Genomic DNA, 25356 nt, shown 5'->3' on the forward strand with positions numbered 1-25356 from the left:
AGAGGCTCATGTGGAACATAAACACCAGCATGGACCTAACGACCTGGTTCCGTGCTTTAGACTCAGTGTAACAAAATATTCAAATTCTGAGCATGCCCAATGACCCATCCATAGATCGGAATTGAACAGGAGTTGGCGAATGGGAGCAGGGGTGTGCGCTGATGGTGGTTTTGTTTTGAGAGTTTGGCCAGGACCTTGTGCACTCAGTCAGACGCCTTTGTTGTTTGTCCCCGCTGTTGACACGCACCTTCAGGTCATGTCGCAACAGAAGAACAGAGCATAAAAGAAAGGACCCACAGCCACCTCCGACAGGCCTGACCTGTTTAGTTTCTGCTGCGGGTATTTTGCCTACCTGGATTAGGTCTGTCGCCGTCTCAAGCGCGGAGGGGGTAGAGACTGCATTGTTATGCGCTGAGCTGAACGATTGCCAGCGATGGCGCTGCCAGCCACTTTTATCTCCCTGTGGGGATCTGAAGAGTGGAAAGCACAGCTCCCTGTATCTACGCTGAGTCAGGCACCACACAATAGCAAGAATCCAAATAACCTGCAGGCTGGTTGACAGCGTGTCAAAACACAAGAAAGTGAATTTCAACTGCACTGCTTTGGGAGGAAGAAAATAAATGTTTCAAGTTATCTTGGAATAGTTCCTGATCCTGGCCATTGAATTGTACAGCACGAAAGCAGGCTGTTAGGCCCCTCTTGGCCTTTGCTCAGCTTGAAGCGGAGGCAGTGGTGTAGCGGTAATGTTGCTGGACTAGTAATCCAGAAACCCAAGGTCATGCTCTAAGGACCCGAGTTCGAATCCCACCACGACAGATGGTAAATTTGAGTTCAATAAAAAGTCTGGAATTGTTGATTGTCATAAACCCCCATCAGGTTCACTACTGTCCTTTAGGTTTAATGTCCTTGCCGGGTCTGGCCTACATGTGACTCCAGACCCATAGCAATGTGGTTGACTCTTAAATGCTCTCGGGGATGGACAATAAACCCTGGCCCAGTCAGGTGACGCCCACATCCCATGAACGCATCATTAAAAAAAAACCCAGAAGCAGAGTGTGGGCACACTGTTTAATGTCGTTGCGGGAATAATGCATTGGAACATAATAGCGAGATAGGGAGGGTTGAGTACAGCTCTGTGCAATGATGATTGGAAAATACAAACCTCTGGCTATTGCCTCTCCTCTAGACTGAGACTGATTCGCGACATTGGGAGGAATAGCTGTACGAATATCACTTAAAAGAAACAATTCTTCATCTTCTTAATCAAGCAGGTTTTAAGAGGTTATGAATGTTTAGGATTGTTTTGCATGGATACCAAACAAACAGCACTGGGCTAATGGAAAAGCGGAAAGAGAAGATCTTCCATTCAGGTAATGCCTTGCCACACCTGCCTCAGAGATTCTGATGGTGTTATGTAGGGAAAAGTAGCAACCATTATGCGCACAGTAAGATCCCAGTACCAGAATGAGAAGAGTGTTCATTTATTTTTTTTGATGGTAGTGGTTAAAGGAAGAGTTGGATGTGTCTCATGAAGTCTCATGATTTTCTCCTGGGAGAGACGTAGGATGAGAGGAGACCTAATAGAGGTATATAAGATGTTGAGAGGCATAGATCGGGTGGACTCTCAGAGGCTTTTTCCCAGGGTGGAAATGGCTGCTACGAGAGGACACAGGTTTAAGGTGCTGGGGGGTAGGTACAGGGGAAATGTTAGGGGGAAGTTTTTCACACAGAGGGTGGTGGGTGATGGGAATCGGCTGCTGTCAGCGGTGGTGGAGGCAAACTCAATAGGGTCTTTTAAGAGACTCCTGGATGAGTACATGGGACTTAATAGGATGGAGGGTTATAGGTAGGCCTAAAAGGTAGGGATATGTTCGGCACAACTTGTGGGGCCGAAGGGCCTGTTTTGTGCTGTAGTTTTTCTATGTTTCTAAGTGTCAAAGGATCTTTAACATCAGCAGTTCAGTTACCCAGAACCTCACTCTGCCTCATTGGAAAGCTAGTGTTCACGACAGTGCGGCACTCTGTCAGTACTGCACTGAACTTAGGTTATTTACTCAAGTTCCTGGAGTGAGGCTTGAACCCACAACATTCTAACTGAGAGGTGAAAGTGCAAACCGTGGAACTGCACGCTGCTTCAGAGCTTCTTAAAATATTGGTCTCATGCTGTGGGCGACACTGATATTTATCACACACCCATCTTTGCCCCTTGAGAAGGCGTTGGTAGGCCTTCTCTTTGAAGCACTGCAGACTTTGTGATACCTTAGGGTTGATGGGGAGGGAATTCCAGGATTTTGACCTCACAACGCTGCAGGAATGGCTGGCAGGTGTCCAAGCTGGGATGTCATGCGACTTGGAGGAGAACATGGGCATGGTAATGCTCCCACAACTTTGCCCTCCTTGTTGATGGAGGTCACAGGGGAATGGTGCTGTCAAAAGAGCCTTGATGCTGCAGTGCATCCTGCAAGCCTCACTGTCCAGCTACTGTGTGAGTTACCTCCAGAAAACCTCTAATATTAGGATAACGAACGCAGAAACAAATTGTTCAGTAAACCCCTTCTAATCGCACATTAGTTTAAGGCTTATTTATTAGTCACAAGTAGGCTTACATTAACACTGAAATGAAGTTACTATGAAAATCCCCTAGTCGCCACCAATGCCTATTTGGGTACACTGAGGGGGAATTTAGAATGGCCAATGCATCCCTAACCAGCACGTCTTTCAGACTGTGGGAGGAAACCGGAGCACCTGGAGGAAACCCATGCAGACACGGGGAGAACGTGCAGACTCCACACAGACAACCCAAGCCGGGAATTGAACCCGGGTCCCTGGCTCTGTGAGACAGCAGTGCTTGCCACTGTGCCACCCATATTTAGTAACGTTATCACAAATTTTCTGAGAGATTGAATGCATTTTGTTTAAATAAACACTGCTGCCCCCCACCGCCCATCCCACCCCCCCTCCCCGCCCCTTGTTGATGTCAACACTTATTCCATAAAGGGTTAAATCAGCCTAATGTTCATGAGTTTTAAATACTCCCATTGCTCATCACTGGTGATAGAAATTAGTGCAGATATACAGAAATGTCCCCCACTTTCTGCCTGCATAATTCATGCCTCTTGTCTAATGTGATCAGGGGACACTTTAACCTGTTTCCCTGATTCCTCCTGAAGTGAAAGGGAGTATGTTTTCCGTAACCAGAGAAATCCACAGAGGTGGATAGATGATGCCGAGATTACGTGGCGTACTGTCTGCCATGGTTCTTACATGCATAGGGGCCTCTGATGGAGTCGCTGTAATCTGCAGACCTCCTGGCACCAGGGCCTTTGATGGCGTCCTTTCCCTGTGGGTCAGGCCCACGATGCCAACCCATCCTATCACAATCTGTTTTTAGCCGTGAGGGCAGAAGTAGCTATCAGATTTAGTGGTTTGAGATAAAGCGTGACTCCACATATTCAGAATACCTGGGCTGGGCCTGGTCTGCCTGCATACGTGCACTCTCTTGTGTGTCAGCTCCTCCTTGAAGCAAAGGTTTGGCTTGTGCCACTTTATCCCCAGCCTCAGCCAGTGCCTGTTCGAATGTGAGTGATGCCACAATGTCTGTGAGCCGAATTCCACAACAATATTTCAACAATGTTAGAATCCATGTTCGGCCTTTAACCTCTTCACCACCTTATTGCTTTGACTTTTTTTTTAAAGAAAGCTTTCCTTTACGGACCAGCCCCCCATTTCCCCCATTCCCCCCGCCAGAGGCTTTATTTACCTGTGCGCCCCCAACAGATTCCCTCCACCTGGTTCCCATTTTTAAAAACCTGTTGTAATCCTCGCTGGCCTGACATTTTTGCGATTACCTTTTATGTGGCACCTTGTCAAACTCCTTCTGGAAATCCAAGTCCAGCACTCCCACAGGCTCCTCTTTATCCACAGCACATTTTACCAGCACGGGAAATCACAGCAGCTAGTTTGTACACAGAAAGCTCTCAAAAACAGAAAATGGCCAGATCATCTGCTTCTTAGCGATGTTGGTTAAAGGCTAAATTTTGGACAGAGCTCTGAGGCAGGATGCCGCTGCAGGACACCCCAGCTCCTTTTTGAAATAGCGTCACGGGATTTTTAAGAAACTATCTGTGGGAAATAGACAGGGATGGAATTTCTCTCCTTGAAGCACAGAGCGCTGGCAGAGGCAAGAAAACCAGCGTGCAGCTCGCCAGCTACACAGCCGGCTTTCCTCACCACGTTGTCCAGCACTCTGTGCAGAAGACAATGGAGACACGGGTCACGCTGGCAGGACGGGGCTGGAAAATCTGGCAACGCCAAGAATCCCGAGATTGGGGCGCTGCTTTTAAAGGAGGTCCCAATCTCTGATATGAAAAAACAGGAATACCCATCCACCCACACACACGGGCAAACCCCCCCCCCCCCCACCCCACCCCCCCTCAGCTTCCTAAAGTGTAGCACTCCGAGCTGGACATGCTGCTCCAGTTGAGGTTTACCCAAAAGTGTGAGAATCTAGAAGGAAAATTACTGCCGATGCTGGAATCTGAACCCAAAAGAGGAAATGCTGGAAAATCTCAGCAGGTCTGGCAGCGTCTGTAAGGAGAGAAAAGAGCTGACGTTTCGAGTCCAGCTGACCCTTTGTCAAGGCCAGAAGGCAGAGAAAGTGGGAGATATTTATACTGCAGCGTCAGGGAATGAAAGATGAGTCATAGTTTGAAGTTTAAAATAGGCCCAAAACCAAGGGGAAAGGCTGCTAATGGCAGTCCATAGAGAGAATTGCAGGTGCTGCCAGACCTGCTGAGATTTTCCAGCATTATCCCTTTTGGTTTCAGATTCCAACATCCGCGGTAATTTGCTTTTATCCAGTGTTTAACCCACTGCCACTTCTCTTCGAGGAATGCCTACCCTGAAGATACTGCTCTTCTCTCCGACAGGATTTCCCTATGTCTCTCCCTCCTTATCCACCTTCACTGCTTTCCATTTCCCTCTTAGTGTTGGATTCTCTCTATGGGCTGCCATTAGCAGCCTTTCCACTAGTTTTCTGTGGCTGTGACTCATCTTTCATTCCCTCACCCTGCAGTATAAATATCTCCCACTTTCTATTCCTTTTAGCTTTGACAAAGAGTCATCTGGACTCGAAACGTCAGCTCTTTTCTCTCCTTACAGATGCTGCCAGACCCGCTGAGATTTTCCAGCGTTTTCTCTTCTGGAATCTGGAAGGCGCTGCCTAAAAGGGAGGCGGAAGCAGATTCCACAGGAACTTTCAGAAGGGAATTGGATAAACATTTGAAAAGGAAAATGTCCTTGACCTTCTCAGTTCCAAGGAGCTGCAGCTTGTCCTGTCTCTGATGCACCTCGTACCTGGCAATATTTTGGTTATCAGGTTAGGAGAGAGAAAGTCAGTGAGGGTTGGCAATGTATTTGCTGAGTCTGCTTCACTGGGTATCAGCAGAGATTTTGTCATTCTGAAGTTTACATAGTTCAGAACTCAAGTAGCTGGTGAGAGCAGGATTGGAGAGGTGCACCAGAATGTCCATAAAGTGCCCTTACACAGCCACCACGTCCCATTCCCCCACCACTCCTGTGCTCACTGACCTACATTAACTCCTGCTCAAACAACGCCTCGAGATTAAAATTCTCATCCTGTTTTCAAATCCCTCCATGGTCTCTCTATCCCTGTAATCTGCTCCAGCCCCACAACCCTCGGCTATACATGTGCTACCTCTACTTCTAACCTCTTCACCTTGCCCAATTTTAATCACTCTACCATTAGCAGTCGTGCCTCCAGCTGCATGGGACCAAAGCTCTGCAATTACCTCTCTTAAATCTCCACGTCTCTCATCCCTTAAGGTGACCGTTAATCGTGGAATCTTAGAATCCTACAGTGCAGAAGGAGGCCATTCAGCCCATCGAATCCGCATCGACCACAATCCCACCCAGACCCTATCCCCACAATCCCATGCATTTACCCTAGCTAGTCCCCCTGACACTAAGGGGCAATTTAGCATGGCCAATCCACCTAACCCGCACATCTTTGGACTGTGGGAGGAAACCGGAGCACCCGGAGGAAACCCACGCAGACAAACCTACCTTTATGCCCATCTGCCTTAATATCACCTTACCGGCATCCAATCTTGCTTTATAGCATACCTGAAAAGCATTCTGTTAAAGATGCTGTGGAGATACAAGTTCTCATTGTAAGGTGTGTAAAGTTCCTTTTAATTCTGATCTGCCCACAGATGGACTAACCCCAGAAACCAAGCAGCAACTGGCAACATCAGGCAAGAAAAAACCGAAAGGAGGGAAGGGCGACTCAACGAAAGCAGATGAAGGGAAGAGTGAGACACATCCCATCCTCATCACCTTGGCCTTTAAGAGATACTTGTTTGACCCACAGAAGAAAATGATACAGTCTTAAAGTATTGTGAAGGAGGTACCCAGAGATAGGCAAAAATCTGTCCAACCTCCTTGCCTTAAAGCTCATTATTCTGGGGGTGGATTTTTTTGTGGTTTCTGAAGGAATAAAATCCAAATTAATCTTCTGATTGCTGAAGGATCTTTTCCGTTTTTAATTTTTCTAATCAGATGGGCATTTTCAACCAAGTATAATGTTCCAATGATGCTGTCTCTAAAAGACAGGAGCCATTTTCACAGCCTGCCTCTGATTGGCCTTGGGGGGTGTGGAGAGGAACTTTAATCGTGGCCCCAGTCGTGTACCCACATCGCACGTCCGTGCTGGGCAGCTGACATCGTGGAAGTCAGAAGTGGAATAAAAATAGAAGATGCTGGAAATATTCAGCAGGTCAGGCAGCATCTGTGAAGGGAGAAACATGGATTTAACCTTTCAACTCCAGACCTTTCAGCAGAACTGGAAAAGGTTAGAGATGTAACAGGTTTGTAATAAACCGGTACAGAGGAGGGGGAAGAAATCAACAAGCCAGAGGGTCTGTGATAGGATGGTATGCCGGAGCGAATAAATGACAAAAGAGGTGATGGCAGAGTCAAAGGAGATAGTCATAGAACAAGAAAAGAAACAAAAGATGGGTCTGGAGCTGTAAATTATAGAATCCCTACAGTGCAGAAGGAGGCCATTCAGCCCAATGAGTCTGCACCGACCACAATGCCACCAAGGCCCTATCCCCGCAACCCCATATATTTACCCTGCTAATCCCCCTGACACTAAGGGTCAATTTAGCATGGCCAATACACCTAACCCGCGCATCATTGCAGTGTGGGAGGAAACCGGAGCACCCGGAGGAAACCCACGCAGGCACGGGGAGAACGTGCAAACTCCGCACAGACAGTGACCCAAGCCGGGAATCGAACCTGGGTCCCTGGCGCTGTGAGGCAGCAGTGCTAACCACTGTGCCACCGTGCAGCAGTATCACCTGCAGTACCCGCAGTCCAGAGGTAGAGGTTATGATCTGAAATTACTGACCTCAATGTTGATTCTGGAAGCCGTCAAAGTTGAACTCCTCGAGCAGACATTGAGCTTCATCGGAGAGGGAATAGGAAGCTAAGGAGAGTGAGTCAGAGCAGGAATCCTGGCCACTCTTAACCATCCCTCCCCTGGGTCACAGGAATTGATTGTGCCACCCACACACTATCTGGAAAATGTCAATCAGAAAGGCTACGTTTGAAATGTAGCCTATCAGGACTCTCCCCCCCCCCCCCAAAATAACAAATCACCTTTCTGTTTCAGACACTCTATGGATTCCAGTGTTTTCTCTTTCTATCCCATTCAGATATTCCGCAGTTAACTAAGTTTTAATTTTCATCTTTTATTTCCAACTGGAATGGGCTTTAGGCAGCACAGGACCAATGAACAAAATTAAACACTGAGCCACTTAAGATGCAACTTGGTTAAAGAGGTAGCTTTTCAGGAACATCTTAGAGAAGGAGAGAGAGGAGTGGAGAGAGCGAACAGCTTTAGGGCCCAGGCAGATGATGGCCTGGCCGCGAATGGTAGAGTGATTAAAATCAGGATGCTCAAGAAGCTGGAATTGGAGGATCGCAGAGATCCCAGAGGGTTGTGAGGGCTGCTGGAGGTTACATTGAAAGGGAGGGGCAAGGCATTGGAGGGAGTCGAAAACAAGGATGAGAATTTTAAATTCAATGCATTGCTAAACCCGGTACAGGATAAACACAGAGGGCAGGACTTTGCTTCCCTTCCATAGCATGTTCCATGGTGACAGGAGGCACATGCACTTGCTGGTGGTGGGATCTTATGGTCCCACCATTGCCAACAGGGTTTCCCCCTGAATGCACCCCCTCACTACCAGGAAACCCACGGCGGGGGTGCGCCGCCGATGGTACCATAAGATCCCGCTGGCATGAGCGGCAGCAAGATTTTGGGAAGAGTCAGGAGCCGTTCCCCTTCAGGGAGCCTTGTTCCCTTCCCCTCTGGAATAAGATTGATCTGGTTCCACAGGTTCACATCTCAGCTAAGGTGTTAGTGGAAAGTGTGTCACCCCAACACCCTCTCCACTGTGTGAATACAACCAGATGACATCCAGTCCCATTATCCATCAGGTTCTGATTCACAAAGTATCACAACTCTCCTTCAGAGGCGATGGTATATTATTGAGAGGATAATTTACCCTGGACTAAATCACGTTTACATTGAGAGCTGGTCAGCACTGTGTTTAAAATCTACCTTACCCTGCACATTGTGAATGAATGTAATTCTTTTTATGTTTCCGAGTTTTGTTGTTAATTGAATGTGCAAATAGTTAAATGTGATCAATAATTGACATATATTGAAGTGTCCACATGATTATTGGCTGTATGTTATATGTCCAAACCTACTTGTTTATTGTTAATTCTTTACAATTAGCCATGTCACACCCTCAGCAGAGAGTTCTTCTCAAATCTTCGCTGTGATTATTTCTCCCAAATGGGCTGTGACCACTCACCAACGGTTAGTTTCTTTCATTGTTTTGTGATGTTGCACGAAAAAGGCCTTTTGATGCACTCACCTGGCTTACTAAACCTTCCGTCCAATGACTTTGCCTTCCTACTGTATCCCTGATAAATCCTGCACTGAACCCACACACTGTCATCAACACATCACTGCCCCCCCCACAGAGACCACTGACCCCCAACAAGACCACTGCCCCCATCCCCCCGATCTCACTGCCCCTCCCCCGATCTCACTGCCCCTCCCCCCGATCTCACTGCCCCTCCCCCCAATTTCACTGCCCGCCCACGATCTCACTGCCCCTCCCCTGATCTCACTGCCCCTCCCCCCGATCTCACTGCCCCTCCCCCGATCTCACTGCCCCTCCCCCGATCTCACTGCCCCACCCCCGATCTCACTGCCCCACCCCCGATCTCACTGCCCCTCCCCGATCTCACTGCCCCTCCCCGATCTCATTGCCCCTCCCTCGAACTCACTGCCCCTCCCCCTGATCTCAGACCCTCCCCCTGATCTCAGACCCTCCCCCTGATCTCAGCCCCTCCCCCTGATCTCACTGCCCCTCCCCCGATCTCACTGCCCCTCCCCCTGTTCTAACTGCCCCTCCCCCGTTCTAACTGCCCCTCCCTCTGTTCTAACTGCCCCTCCCCCGATTTCACTGCCCCTCCCTCGATCTCACTGCCCCTCCCCCGATCTCACTGCCCCTCCCCGAACTCACTGCCCCTCCCCCTGATCTCAGCCCCTCCCCCGATCTCACTGCCCCTCCCCTGATCTCAGGGCCCCTCCCCCGATCTCACTGCCTCTCCCCTGATCTCACTGCCCTTCCCCCTGATCTCACTGCCCCTCCCCCGCTCTCACTGCACCTCCCCCGATCTCACTGCCCCTCCCCCCGATTTCACTGCCCCTCCCCCCGATCTCACTGCCCCTCCCCCCCGATCTCACTGCCCTCCCCTCCGATCTCACTGCCCCTCCCCTCCAATCTTACTGCCCCTCCCTCGATCTCATTGCCTCTCCCCCTGATCTCACTGCCCCTCCTCCCAATCTCATTGCCCCCTCCCCCGATCTCACTGCACCTTCCCCTGATCATAGAATCATAGAATCATACAGTGCAGAAAGAGGCCATTCGGCCCATCATGTCTGCACCAACCACAATCCCACCCAGGCCCTATCCACATATCCCTCCATATTTACCCACTAACCCCTCTAACCTATGCATCCCGGGTCACTAAGGGGCAATTTAGAATGACCAATCAACCTAGCCCGCACATATTTGGACTGTGGGAGGAAACCGGAGCACCCGGAGGAAACCCACACAGACACACGGAGAATGTGCAAACTCCACACAGACAGCGACCCGAGCCGGGATTTGAACCCGGGTCCCTGGAGCTGTGAAGCAGCAGTGCTAAGCACTGTGCCACCGTGCCGCCCATCACTGGCCGTGATCTCACTGCCCCTCCCCCAGATCTCACTGCCCCCTCCTCAGATCTCACTGCCCCTCCCCCAATCTCACTGCCCCCTTCCCCCCGATCTCACTGCCCCCTCCTCAGATCTCACTGCCCCTCCCCCAATCTCACTGCCCCCTTCCCCCCGATCTCACTGCCCCCTCCTCAGATCTCACTGCCCCTCCCCCAATCTCACTGCCCCCTTCCCCCCGATCTCACTGCCCCCTTCCCCCCAATCTCACTGCCCCTCCCCCGATCTCACTGCCCCTCCCCCGATCTCACTGCCCCCTCCCCCTTGATCTCACTGCCCCCTTCCCCCCGATCTCACTGCCCCTCCCGATCTCACTGCCCCTCCCCCCTGCGATCGCGACCCCACCTGCGTATGGAATGCTTTCTATAGGAACATCCCTGTGACGCCTGCCGCCACTGCGATGACTGTTTTTAATTTTCCTTTCTACTTTGAGGTTTGTTTTCTCAAACAGGAGATGGGCTGAAGGGGCGTTCGGATTTTTCACACAAATATCGTCCAGCGTCAATCGATCTCTGATTCTGCCAAAATTCACTGAAGCCACAGTTTCAAAAGGTCTGCACTGATTGATAGAAAAATGCAGAATTTCTAACTGATAGAAGAAAGTCTGAATTTCTGCGTGTAATTAGCAATAATATAAAAATAAATTAGTATCAAATGAGGTGCTGCATAAATAAAAGAAACTGCAAAATTCCTTTCAAAGTTTGACATTGTTATTTGTAGCAAATATCCCCTTTTTTCTGTAATATTGAATCCCATTTTCTTTCCTGTTTGGGCGGACATTCTGCATTGGTGAAGACAGCTTGCTGTTCAGTTACCTCCCTGCACACACACGGCCTTGTAGAGGATAACACAGGCTCGGCTCTGCCCCAAGGTCGGTCACTGAAAGGGCTTGAGACTGAAAATCCTTCTTCCCCCAACCACCAGCCCCCCAACTATCCGGCCCAGCTCCATGACATTGGAATGTTCCTGGCTAGTAATCCAATGGGCCTGATTAATGATCCGGCAATGAGTTCAAATCCCACCACGGATTGGGGGAAATTTCAATTCGATTGACTAAATCAATCTGGAATAAAAAGCTAGTCTCAGTAACGGTGACCATGAAACTACCAGTCATTGAATTGGGAGAGTGGCCCCACAGGCTAGTGACTATCATACTCGATGTCCCAGCCACCACCATCGCCATCCCTGAGTATGCCCTATCTCTGCCGCCAGGATATACTGACCGGAGGTAGTGGCCAGAGGGAGTTACTCTGGGAATCCTCAACATTGAGGCGGGATGGTGGCACAGTGTTAGAACTGCTGTTTCACAGCGCCAGGAATTCCCGGTTTGGGTCACTGTCTGTGTAGAATCTGCACGTTCTCCCCGTGTCTGCGCGGGTTTCCTCCGGGTGCTCCGGTTTCCTCCCACATTCTGAAAGACGTGCTGGTTGAGGTGCATCGACCCAAACAGGCGTCGGAGTGTGGCGACTAGGGGAATTTCACAGTAACTTCATTGCAGTGTTAATGTAAGCCTTACTTGTGACTAATAAATAAACTTCACTTGTTTTTATTTTGCCTGTAGTACCCAGTCAGAGGCATGGCAAACATGGGCAAGGAGACCTCTTGCCAATTACCATCTACTGCTCCTCATCAGCTGATGAATTAGTTTTTCTCCATGTTGAACAGCACTTTGAAGGGGCACTGAGGGAGCAAGTACACAGAATGAACTCTGGGTGGGGGCTTCAGTGTCCATCACCAAGAGTGGCTCGGTGGCACCGCTGACCAAGCTGTCTGAGTCAGTCCTGAACTTCATAACTGTCTGACTGGCTCTGTGGTAGGTGAGGGAGCCAACAAGAGAAAAACATATTTGATCTCATCCTCAGCAGTCTACCTGTTGTGGATGTAGATGTCCATGGTGGTTTTGGTAGGAATGACTACTGGACAGTCCTTGAGGAGACAGCCCCGTCTTCACACCGAGGACATCCTTCATTGTATAGTGTGGCACCGTCACTGTGTCAAATAGGATTCATAAAAAATTCAGCAGCTCAAACCTGGGCACAACGGTGCTGTGGACCATCAGCAGCAGACTTGTACTCACCCTCAATGGCCCAGCATCTCCCTCATGCTGCCATATGCTCAAGTTAAGGAATCAACGCTGGTTCAATAAGGAATGTAGGAAAACATGCCAGAAGCAGCATCGAGTGTATCGAAAAGAGATGCCAACTCAGTGAAGCTACAACACGGGACTACATGCAGGCTAAGCACAGAGCTACACGCATGCTAAACACAGGACTACATGCATGCTAAGCAGGGCTTCAAACATGCTAAGCACAGGACTACATGCATGCGAAGCACAGGACTACATGCATGCTAAGCACAGGGCTACATACATACTAAACACAGGACTACAAGCATACTAAGCACAGGACTACATGCATGCTAAGCACAGGACTATATGCATGCTAAACACAGGACTACATGCATGCTAAGCACAGGGCTACATGTATGCTAAACACAGGACTACATGCATGCTAAACACAGGACTATATGCATGCTAAGCACAGGACTACATGCATGCTAAGCAGTGAAGATTGCATGTGATAGATCTAAGTGACCCCACCAAAGCGCTGCTGTTGTGTCACATCCAGTTATCAATGGTGGTGGACAATCACAACTAACAAGAGGAAGTGACTATATTGTAACCTCTCACTATTTTTACGAAATATATATCTCTTCAAAGCCACTTCCTAAAATTTTAAAAACGTGACAAAGACTTTAAAAAGGCTGAAGCTCTGTCTTCCTGTGACCCTGAAAGAAAGGATCTTTCTGAAATCAAAATGCTGGAAAATCTCGCAGGTCTGGGCAGCATCTGTAAGGAGAGAAAAGAGCTGACGTTTCGAGTCCAGACGACCCTTTGTCGAAACTAAAAGGCATAGAAAGTGGGAGCTATTTATACTGCACGGTGAGGGAATGAAAGATGATTGCATGCTAGACCTGTTGAGATTTTCCATAATTTTCTCTTTTGGTTTCAGATTCCAGAATCCGCACTAATTTGCTTTTATTGGGAATTTTCTGGCTGTGACCTTCAAACAGTGGCAGTTAATCGAGCAGCAGTAAAGAAATTTACTCCTTGTTATCTCTGAAGAGATGCTAATGACTCTGTGGAGAGAGCAAATCCAAAGGCAATTATACAAAGGCCTCCTTACTTGAGAAAGGATATACTGGCACTGGAGGGGATGCAGAGGAGATTCACTAGGTTGATTCCAGAGTTGAGAGGATTGGCTTATGAGGAGAGACTGAGTAGACTGGGGCTATGCTCATCGGAATTCAGAAGAATGAGGGGAGATCTTCTAGAAACATATAAGATTATGAAGGGAATAGATAAGATAGAAGCAGGGAAGTTATTTTCCACTGGTGGGTGAAACTAGAACTAGGGGGCGTGGCCCCAAAATAAGGGGGAGCAGATTTAGGACTGAATTGAGGAGGGACTTCTTCACACAAAGGGTTGTGAATCTGTGGAATTCCCTGCCCAGTGAAGCAGTTGAGGCTACCTCATTGAATGTTTTTAAGGCAAGGATAGATACATTTTTGAACAGTAAAGGAATTAAGGGTTATAATGAGCAGGCGGATAAGTGGAGCTGAGTCCATGAAAAGATCAGCCATGATCTTGTTGAATGGCGGAGCAGGCTCGAGGGGCCAGATGACCTACTCCTGCTCCTAGCTCTTATGTTCTTATCTACATTTCATGAGTCAGGCCTGGCCAACAGAATCAGCAAGGTCAAAGGACGAGCACCTTTCCTTTCAATTCTTAATGGTTGAAACATTAACAATCTCAAGGTTCCAAACAAAGGAATATTTGTGAAAGCCAAAAGTGGACAAGTGGGAGTCATGTGACATGACCCGTTAGTTGGGGGAACCGGCAACACTGTCCTGCTGTACTGCCAGTCAATCTGCCATGTTCCATCGAGCAAGCAGCACGTCAGAAAAAGGGCTCTGTCCAGGTTTGAATATCTGGCTTCCCATCCACACGGTTTCTATTGGAACTTCTGTACCAGCGCCTACAAGACTAATTCACCTCTGCTGGCCTATCCCATCATGGAAGTCATCTCCACTAGAAGAGTGAATTATCCAGCATCAGTCTTCAGCCTGCTGACCTCTGCATTTTGTTTCATTCTATTCATCCATTTTATCATCCCTCTTTCTCACCTCCACCTTTCCACTTCTCCATTACAGCACCCCTTCTTTTACCCCCCATTTCCCCCCCCCCCCCCCCCCCCCCACTCCCCTTCAGGGCAACTGCCACATTCCTCAGGCAGCCCTTTAACAATCTGCACCTCTGCTCTGCCAATCACGTGTTCTGATCACTTAACGGACACTTTTTAGCACCTTCTCAGCCTTCTGTATCCTCATTTACATTCCCTTTGTCCCATTCCACCCCCTCCCCCAACCTTAAAGTATACAGTAAATCTCCGCTGATTCTCTTTGCTCTCAACTCTGACGAAGGCTCATCTAGATTCTATTCTCTCTCCACAGACACTGTCAGACCTGCTGAGATTTTCCAGCGTTTTCTGTTTTTGTTCCAATTCCAGAATCTGCAGTATTTTGCTTTTATCAACTCTAGAGTTCCACTGGGTACATCCAACCATCTTCAACTGCTTCATCAATCACTTTCCCTCTATTATAAAATCAGAATATTTACTGATGCTTGCACAGTGTTCAAAGCCATACACAACTCTGCGGATATTGTCACGGTCCGTGTCCGTATACAGCAAAATCTGGCCAGAAACAGCAGCTCCTCCAACAGTGCAGCATTCCCTCAATGGGAGTGTTAGCTCAGTAAGGATAGGCAACAACACCTCCTCCACGATCATCCTCAACATCGATGCTCCACAAGGCTGTGTTCTTAGCCTCCTACTATACTCTTTATACACCTATGACTGTGTGGCCAAATTCCCCTCCAATTCGATTTTCAAGTTTGCTGACGACACCACTGTAGTGGGTTGGATCTCAAACAATGATGAGACAGAGTACAGGAATGAGATAGAGAATCTGGTGAACTGGTGCAGCGACAATAAGCTCTCCCTCAATGTCAACAAAACAAAGGAGATTGTCATCAACTTCAGGAAGCATAAAGAAGAACATGCTCCTGTCTACATCAACTAACTATCCTGTCTGAAGACAATACACATCTCTTTAACCTGTGCTTAACCCTCTCTCCACTCACATTGTCTGTATCTTTAAGACTTGATTACCTGTAAAGACTCACATTCCAACCATTATTTTGTAAATTGAGTTTGTGTCTTTATATGCCCTGTTTGTGAACAGAACTCCCACTCACCTGATGAAGGGGCAGCGCTCCGAAAGCTTGTGGCTTGTGCTACCAAATAAACCTGTTGGACTTTAACCTGGTGTTGTGAGACTTCTTACTGTATATCAATGGAGGCAAAGTAGAAAGGGTCGAGAGCTTCAAGTCTTTAGGTGTCCAGATCACCAACCACCTGTCCTGGTCTCCCCATGCCGACACTATAGTTAAGAAAGCTCACCAACGCCTCTACTTTCTCAGAAGACTAAGGAAATTTGGTATGTCAGCTACGACTCTCACCAACTTTTACAGATGCACCATAGAAAACATTGTTTCTGGTTGTATCTCAGCTTGGTATGGCTCCTGCTCTGTCCAAGACCGCAAGAAACTACAACAGGTCATGAATGTAGCCCAATCCATCACGCAAACCAGCCTCCCATCCATTGACTCTGTCCATACTTCCCACTGCCTCGGCAAAGCAGCCAGCATAATTAAGGACTCCACGCGTCCCGGACATTCTCTCTTCCACCTTCTTCCGTTGGGACAAAGATACAAAAGTCTGAGGTCACGTACCAACCGACTCAAGAACAGCTTTTTCCCTGCTGCTGTCAGACTTTTGAATAGACCTATCTTGCATTAAGCTGATCTTTCTCTACACCCTAACTATGACTGTAACACTACATTCTGCACTCTCTCATTTCCTTCTCTATGAACGGTATGTTTTGTCTGTGTAGCGAGCAAGAAACAATACTTTTTCACTGTAAATACATGTGACAATAAATCAAATCAAGTGAAATCAAAAAGCTTGGGTCTTGATGCTCAAGTCTCTGGCATGAGACCTGTATCCACAATCTTCTATTCTGAGTCAAAGACATTGCCCCCCCCCCCCCCCCCCCCCCACCACTGACCCTCAGGACCTCCCACCCCAGCTCTCTCCGCCCACCTCACAACCTCATCCCCCCAGGAGCCACATCAGCTGGGGGAGGAAAGAAAAGGTTTTTAAAAAGCCAGGGCAGACTCAAAGAGAGAAAAAATATTGGAGGAATTCCCTTCCGACCCCGTTTAATCAGTGGATCTGTACACACTGCCCCGACTCGAAGATCCCCAGAGAGAAGAACTCCCGAGTAACGGATCACCACAAAGATTGGAGATTTTGGCACTTCATAATTCAGCTGTCAGATTTATCTCATGATTCCTGAGAGATTTGTCCAATTCTGGAAGTTTTGGCTCCAGTAACATCTATTTTAATATTAGTAAATATTGAAGTATTTTTGGAAACACACCTCATTGCATCAAATTGCATTTGTCATTTGTCCTGATTCCTGTTCTTTAACTTGTCGTAGTTTCACTCGATGAACTTTATAAATCCTTGAATTTAAATCAAAGTTTTTAGCCACTTGTTTGATCCCCTCTACTCCTCATGTATTTCAAAACTATTTTCATCCAGCTTGTCACCTCAATGGCCTGAGTAGGTTCCTTTCCCCAAGTCCGTTTGTGTGTGTTTTGGCATCACCCAAATCCCACCGCCTCTGTTTCTCCTCTTCTCGGCCTTCTCCCCCTCCCTCTTTACCCTCCCCTCCATCATGTCTCCTTTTCTCCCTCTGGTTATCTATCCTCATGTGCCTCAATTATTCAGCAATCATTGTCCTTTCTGCTCTCCATCCCAGGCTTGGCTCCCTCTTCAATAATCCTCCAATCCCCCTCTGAGCCTTTCTTTTTCTTTGGGAAGGATGCGACGGCATTAGAGAGGGTGCAGGCCAATTATAACCTCAGTATATTTGAACGTAGATTGAGTTTCTCGTGAGATACCCATGCGATCCGCAAGACTGTCTCCTCATACCTTTTGTTTTATTCTTTCATGTTGCTGCAAGGCCAGCATTTGTTGCCCATCCCTAATTGCCCTTGAGAAGGTGGTGAGCTGCCTTCTCGAACCGCTACAATCCGCCCAGTATCTATGGCAGTTTGACATAACTGAGTATCTCACTCGGCCATTTCAGAGGGCAGTTGAGAGTCAACCACATTGCTGTGGCTCTGGAGTCACATGTAGGCCAGACCGGGTAAGGACAGCAGATTTCCTTCCCTAAAGGACATAAGTGAACCAGATAGGTTTTTATAACAATCCAGAACAGTTTCATGGTTGCCATGACTGAGACTAACTTTCAATTCCAGATTTATTAATTGAATTTAAATTCCACCAGCTGCCGTACAAAGAACATACAAAGAGCTGTGTGGAGTTTGCACGTTCTCTCTGTATCTGCGTGGGTTTCCTCCGGGTGCTCTGGTTTCTTCCCACAGTCCAAAGGTGTGCGGGTTAGGTTGATTGGCCATGCTAAATTGATCCTAGTGTCAGGGGGATTAGTGGAGTAAATGTATGGGGTTACAGGAATAGGTCCTGGGCGGGATTGTGGTCGGTACAGACCTGATGGGCCGAATGGCCACCTTCTGTACTGCTGGGATTCTATGAACAAATGTGGGATTTGAACCCATGTCTCCAGAGCATTAGCCTGGATCTCTGGATTACTGGTCTAATGAATTGTAACATCATTGATAGTGACTATTAACTAGTACAGTAACTTGTACAGTGACAACAACATCACTCTGTAACACCTGTAACAACACCACTTGATTGTGAACTTCCCTGAGCTAATTTGCTGCTGAAACCTTCATTCATGTTTTGTTATCTCCAAACGTAAGTGTTTGAATGTGCTCCTGAACAGCATTTCATCTTTCACCCTCCATCCAAAACCCTGCACCCTGCACCTTAACACCCTTCACCCTGTGCACCTTGACTTTCACTGGCTTCCTGTCCAACAATGCCTCAATTGTAAAATTCTCAGCCTGGATTTCAGATCATGCAATTACTCCCTCACTCCGTCCAAATCCTCCTCCAGCCCCTCAGCCCTCTGACATCTCGGAGCTCCTCCAATTCCAACCACTTATCCATCGCCAATTTTAATCCATCCACCTTGTATTTAGTTCCCTGGGCCCGAAGCTCTGGAATTTCCTCCATAAACCTCGACCTCTCAGGGATAGATCGGAGCACCTGGGGCTCTTTTTAGAGAGGAGAAGGTTGAGAGGAATTTTGCTGGAAGCATTCAAAGTCATAAGGGGTCTAGACAGAGTGGAGAGAGAGAAACCATTGCCATTGGTGGAAAGGTCCAGAACCAAATTAAAGATGGTTTCAATTGATCGGCAAAAGAACACAGTGGTTAGCACAGCTGCCTCACAGTGCCAGGGACCCGGGTTCGATTCCTGGTTTGGGTTACTGTCTGTATGGAGTTTGCAGATTCTCCCCGTGTCTGCGTGGGTTTCCTCCGGGTGCTCGGGTTTCCTCCCACAGTCCAAAGATGTGCGGGTTAGGTGGATTGGCCATGATAAATTGCCCTTAGTGTCAAGAGGGACTAACTAGGGTAAATGCATAGGGTTGTGGCGATGGGGCCTGGGTGGGATTGTGGTTGGTGCAGACTCGATGGGCCGAATGGCCTCCTACACTGTAGGGATTCTATGAGCTAAAGTCGTACACTTTGGAAAAAAGAATAGAGGCATGGACTATTTTCTAAACGGTGACAAAATTCATAATGCTAAAGTGCAAAGGGACTTGGGAGTCCTAGTCCAGGATTCTCTAAAGGTAAACTTGCAGGTTGAGTCCGTAATTAAGAAAGCAAATGTAATGTTGTCATTTATCTCAAGAGGCTTGGAATACAAAAGCAGGGATGTACTTCTGAGGCTTTATAAAGCACTGGTTAGGCCCCATTTGGAGTACTGTGAGCAATTTTGGGCCCCACACCTCAGGAAGGACATACTGGCACTGGAGCGGGTCCAGCGGAGATTCACACGGATGATCCCAGGAATGGTAGGCCTGACATACGATGAACGTCTGAGGATCGTGGGATTATATTCATTGGAGTTTAGGAGGTTGAGGGGAGATCTGATAGAAACTTACAAGATAATGAACGGCTTAGATAGGATGGACGTAGGGAAGTTGTTTCCATTAACAGGGGAGACTAGGACGCGGGGGCACAGCCTTAGAATAAAAGGGAGTCACTTTAGAACAGAGATGAGGAGAAATTTCTTCAGCCAGAGAGTGGTGGGTCTGTGGAATTCATTGCCACAGAAGGCTGTGGAGGCCGAGACGTTGAGCGTCTTCAAGACAGAAATTGATAAATTCTTGATTTCTCGAGGAATTAAGGGCTATGGGGAGAGAGCGGGTAAATGGAGTTGAAATCAACCATGATTGAATGGTGGAGTGGACTCGATGGGCCGAATGGCCTTACTTCCGCTCCTATGTCTTATGGTCTTATGGTCTTATAAAGGCAAAGTGACAAAATATTTACTAACGCAGCAAGTGGTTAGGATCTGGAATGTGGTTGAAGCAGATTCAATCGAGGTTTTCATTGGGGAATTTGATATTTAATGATAAATAGGGGCGGCACGGTGGCAGAGTGGTTAGCACTGCTGCCTCACAGCACTAGGGACCTGGGTTCAATTCCCAGCTTGGGTCACTGTCTGGAGTCTGCAGGTTCTCCCCGTGTCTGCGTGGGTTTCCTCTGGGTTCTCCGGTTTCCTCCCACAGACTGAAAGACGTGCTGGTTAGTTGCATTGGCCATGCTAAATTCTCCATCAGTGTACCCGAACAGGCACCGGAGTGTGGCGACTAGGGGATTTTCACAGTAACTTCATTGCAGTGTTAATGTAAGCCTACTTGTGACTAATAAGAAATAAAACTTTAACTTTTTAAAATTATCTGAAGGGGGACATAGAACATAGAACATAGAACAGTACAGCACAGAACAGGCCCTTCGGCCCACGATGTTGTGCCGAGCTTTATCTGAAACCAAAATCAAGCTATCCCACTCCCTATCATCCTGGTGTGCTCCATGTGCCTATCCAATAACCGCTTAAATGTTTCTAAAGTGTCTGACTCCACTATCACTGCAGGCAGTCCATTCCACACCCCAACCACTCTCTGCGTAAAGAACCTACCTCTGATATCCGTCCTGTATCTCCCACCACAAACCCTATAGTTATGCCCCCTTGTAATAGCTCCATCCACCCGAGGAAATAGTCTTTGAACGTTCACTCTATCTATCCCCTTCATCATTTTATACACCTCTATTAAGTCTCCCCTCAGCCTCCTCCGCTCCAGAGAGAATAGCCCTAGCTCCCTCAACCTTTCCTCATATGACCTACCCTCCAAACCAGGCAGCATCCTGGTAAATCTCCTCTGCACTCCTTCCAGCGCTTCCACATCCTTCCTATAGTGAGGTGACCAGAACTGCACACAATATTCCAAATGTGGTCTCACCAAGGTCCTGTACAGTTGCAGCATAACCCCACGGCTCTTAAACTCCAACCCCCTGTTAATAAAAGCTAACACACTACAGGCCTTCTTCACAGCTCTATCCACTTGAGTGGCAACCTTTAGAGATCTGTGGATATGGACCCCAAGATCTCTCTGTTCCTCCACAGTCTTCAGAACCCTACCTTTGACCCTGTAATCCACATTTAAATTTGTCCTACCAAAATGAATCACCTCACATTTATCAGGGTTAAACTCCATTTGCCATTTTTCAGCCCAGCTTTGCATCCTATCTATGTCTCTTTGCAGCCTACAACAGCCCTCCACCTCATCCACTACTCCACCAATCTTGGTGTCATCAGCAAATTTACTGATCCACCCTTCAGCCCCCTCCTCTAAGTCATTAATAAAAATCACAAAGAGCAGAGGACCAAGCACTGATCCCTGCGGCACACCGCTAGCAACCTGCCTCCAATCCGAAAATTTTCCATCGACCACCACCCTCTGTCTTCGGTCAGACAGCCAGTTGCCTATCCAATCGGCCAACTTTCCCTCTATCCCACACCTCCTCACTTTCATCATAAGCCGACCATGGGGGACCTTATCAAACGCCTTACTAAAATCCATGTATATGACATCAACTGCCCTACCTTCATCAACACACTTAGTTACCTCCTCAAAAAATTCTATCAAATTTGTGAGGCACGACTTGCCCTTCACGAATCCGTGCTGACTATCTCGGATTAATCCGCATCTTTCTAAATGGTCGTAAATCCCATCCCTAAGGACCCTTTCCATCAATTTACCAACCACCGAAGTAAGACTAACCGGTCTATAATTACCAGGGTCATTTCTATTCCCTTTCTTAAACAGAGGAACAACATTCGCCATTCTCCAGTCCTCTGGCACCATCCCCGTGGACAGCGAGGACCCAAAGATCAACGCCAAAGGCTCTGCAATCTCATCCCTTGCCTCCCAAAGAATCCTAGGATACATTTCATCAGGCCCAGGGGACTTATCGACCTTCAGTTTATTCAAAACTGCCAGGACATCCTCCCTCCGAACATCTATTTCCTCCAGCCTATTAGCCTGTAACACCTTCTCTTCCTCAAAAACATGGCCCCTCTCCTTGGTGAACACTGAAGAAAAGTATTCATTCATCACCTCGCCTATCTCTACTGACTCCATACACAAGTTCCCACTACTGTCCTTGACCGGCCCTAACCTCACCCTGGTCATTCTTTTATTCCTCACATAAGAGTAAAAAGCCTTAGGGTTTTCCTTGATCCGACCCGCCAAGGACTTCTCATGTCCCCTCCTAGCTCTCCTAAGCCCCTTTTTCAGCTCATTCCTTGCTAACTTGTAACCCTCAATCGAGCCATCTGAACCTTGTTTCCTCATCCCGACATAAGCTTCCCTCTTCCTTTTCACAAGACATTCCACCAAATTGCAAGATTACGGGTGGGGGGTGGGACTGGCTGAATTACTCGTATAGAAAGCTAGCATGCACGTGGCGGGCCGAAAGTCCACCTTTTCTGCTGTAATAATTCAATAACCTCTCTCCTATAATCTTGCCTCTGATAAAACTTTCCGAATTCTCCTTCTGTGGTTCGTTGTCAAAAATGTCTCTTGTTAAGAGCTTTGGGGCATTTTCCTATGTGAAAGGTGCTATATAAATGGTATTGTTGTTGTACCTGACCTTGCCTAATGAATCTGCGTGGCCTCGGGTTCTTGCTAACCCACTTTGAAATAGTCTATCTGTTGTGCGGGTATCTGACACTTGACCTTTCTGTGGCATGTCTGTCACTGGCCTTTTTCTTTGCGGTGTGAATTCGATGGAGCTGTGTAAGACGTACAAGAAAGACTTGCATTTATATGGCGCCTTTCATTGCCTCAGGATGTCCCAAGGTGCTTCACAGCCAATGAAGTGTCATCGCTGTCAGGAAGTGTGTCCGTTTCATTAGCCAGCAGTACAATGATTCACTGTAGTGAAAATCCTTTAATGAGTTAAAATATTACATTCTCAATATGTTTTATAATGTTTCTGTCTCTTTGTTGTAGATGGTCTGTACTGATGGAGGCCTCTAGGTGGAGCTCTGGCCGTGTGGATAGTCACTAATTGGCCCCTCCAGTTTCAGTGAGTTTCAGCCTCAAAGGCTGTTTAAAACCTGCCCGAATTCTCCAGTTTACAATGTAAGTTCTGCTCTGCAAAGTCCAACATCAATTCTTGAGAATCCTTGATTTCCATCGCTCTACCATTGGTGGCCATGTCTTTGACCCCAAGATCTGGAATCCCCTCTCTAATCTCCCCTTCTCTCTAGATTCCCTCCTTTAAACTTACTCTCTGGTTAAGTTTAGGTCACCTGTCTGAATATCTCCTTTGAGGCTGTTTGATAATGTTCCTCTGAAGAGACTTGAGGTGTTTTACTACCTTTAAGGCGCTACATAAATGCAAGTCCAAAGATGTGCAGGTTAGGTTGATTGGCCATGCTAAATTGACCCGAGTGTCATGGGCGATCAGCGGGGTAAATGTGTGGGGATACAGGAATAGGGATTGGGTGGGATTGTGGTCGGTACAGACTCGATGGGCTGAACGGCCTCCTTCTGTACTGTAGGGATACTATGATTTTATGCTAAGTTGTTGTCCGATGTGACTGGCTCTTCTGGGCTCTGTGCTGGTCTTTTCTCTCGGGGAGTAAGACACAATCCAGCCTGAATCAGTGCAGTGAAAGTCTCCACTAAACGAGCTTGATCCAGCTCAGGGACAGATTACACAACATATTTCTCAGGAGCTCACAGCAGAGCAGTGCAAGATGCCCTTCTGAAATTGGGAGGAATGTACCTTGTTGCGACAGAGGGAGGCATAATGTGCCTCTGGCATGGAAACCAGGCTGCTTATTAGGGACAGTGCAGAGGGAGCTTTAATGTGCATCTAACTCAGGTTCATGGTCTACCTGACCTCATAGAATCATAGAATCCCTACAGTACAGAAAGAGGCCATTCGGCCCATCGAGTCTGCACCGACCACAATCCCACCCAGGCCCTACCACCATATCCCTACATATTTTACCCGCTAATCCCTCTAATCTACGCATCCCAGGACACCTAAGGGGCAATTTTTTTAGCATGGCCAATCAACCTACCCCGCACATCTTTGGACTGTGGGAGGAAACCGGAGCACCCGGAGGAAACCCACGCAGACACGAGGAGAATGTGCAAACTCCACACAGACAGTGGCCCGAGCCGGGAGTCGAACCCAGGTCCCTGGAGCTGTGAAGCAGCAGTGCTAACCACTGTGCTACCGTGCCGCCCAGTGACCTGGGGTCACTGATGCTCTGAGCACTGGGGGCTTCCTAGTGTGTGAGTGACATTCCCTCGCAAAGAAAGAGCTTGCATTTCTATAGCGCCTTACTAAGATTCAGGATGTCCCAAAATGCTTCACTGCCAGTGATACGCCTTTTCTGAATTGCTGTGAATATTTCACGCACCATCCTTTCAGCCGCGCCTGTAGGTGTCATTTTCATTGCCAAATGTCTTTGCTGCCATTTTCTCCACTGATTTAGAATTGTAGATTGTAGAATTTACATTTAGATCTTTCAGCATCAATGTATCTGTTTGAATCGCTCAGTCTCTCTGGAGATTGCTAAGCAGTGAATATTCCGGAATCTCCATGAGAAGGTTCGACCAGCCCAGATGTTACTTCTTTCTATAATTCCAACATTTCTCTGCGCTGCCTGCCTTTCCCTCGATTCCCCCAGAAAGCCTCAATAATCTGCCCTCTCCTGGTAATGCCCCCCCGTCTTGTGTCACTTTCCCCATTGCAATCATCCTCGCCAATTCTCTCTTGGCTTGTGTTGGGCCATCGCTCTGTTCTCCAAACTACTCACATTATTAATTACTCCTTCTGAACAATCAGCTTCTACTAGCTGCCTCCTCCAATAGGAAATGGGAGCAACCCTTCATCACCAAATTCACCAAAGATCCTTCGACAGCACCTTCCAAACCCACGACCACTTCCATCTAGGACAAGGGCAGCAGATAAATGGGAACACCACCACCTGCAAGTTCCACTCCAAGCCACTCACCATCCTGACTTGGAAATATATCGCCGTTCCTTCGTAGTCACTGGGTTAAAATCCTCGAATTCCCTCCCCAACGGCATTGTGGGTCAACCCACAGAACATGGACTGCAGCGATTCAAGAAGGCAGCTCACCACCACCTTCTCAAGGGCAACTAGGGATGGGCAATAAATGCTGGGCTAGCCAGCGACATCCATGTCCCACGGTTGAATTAAAAAACCACTGTTGAACTCATGATTTTTATATTTGGGCTGAATGTCAAGAGGGTTTATATACTTGTGTGTTTATGCTGTCTACATCAATTGCATTTAT

General features: G+C 47.7%; 1 protein-coding gene across 1 annotated transcript in view; it reads left to right on the forward strand.

Annotated features, from left to right (window-relative positions):
• eefsec (eukaryotic elongation factor, selenocysteine-tRNA-specific) overlaps positions 1-6547 on the forward strand; it is a 362154-nt gene extending 355607 nt beyond the window's left edge. The window contains exon 7 of the mRNA XM_078209988.1: positions 6234-6547. Within this exon, the coding sequence (XP_078066114.1) occupies positions 6234-6412 (179 nt within the window). The 3' untranslated portion in view covers positions 6413-6547. The remainder of the gene's footprint in view (positions 1-6233) is intronic.
• Positions 6548-25356: the final 18809 nt, after the last annotated feature.

The sequence above is a fragment of the Mustelus asterias genome, chromosome 3 (genome assembly GCF_964213995.1).
Source record: "Mustelus asterias chromosome 3, sMusAst1.hap1.1, whole genome shotgun sequence".
Classification (NCBI taxonomy): domain Eukaryota; kingdom Metazoa; phylum Chordata; class Chondrichthyes; order Carcharhiniformes; family Triakidae; genus Mustelus; species Mustelus asterias.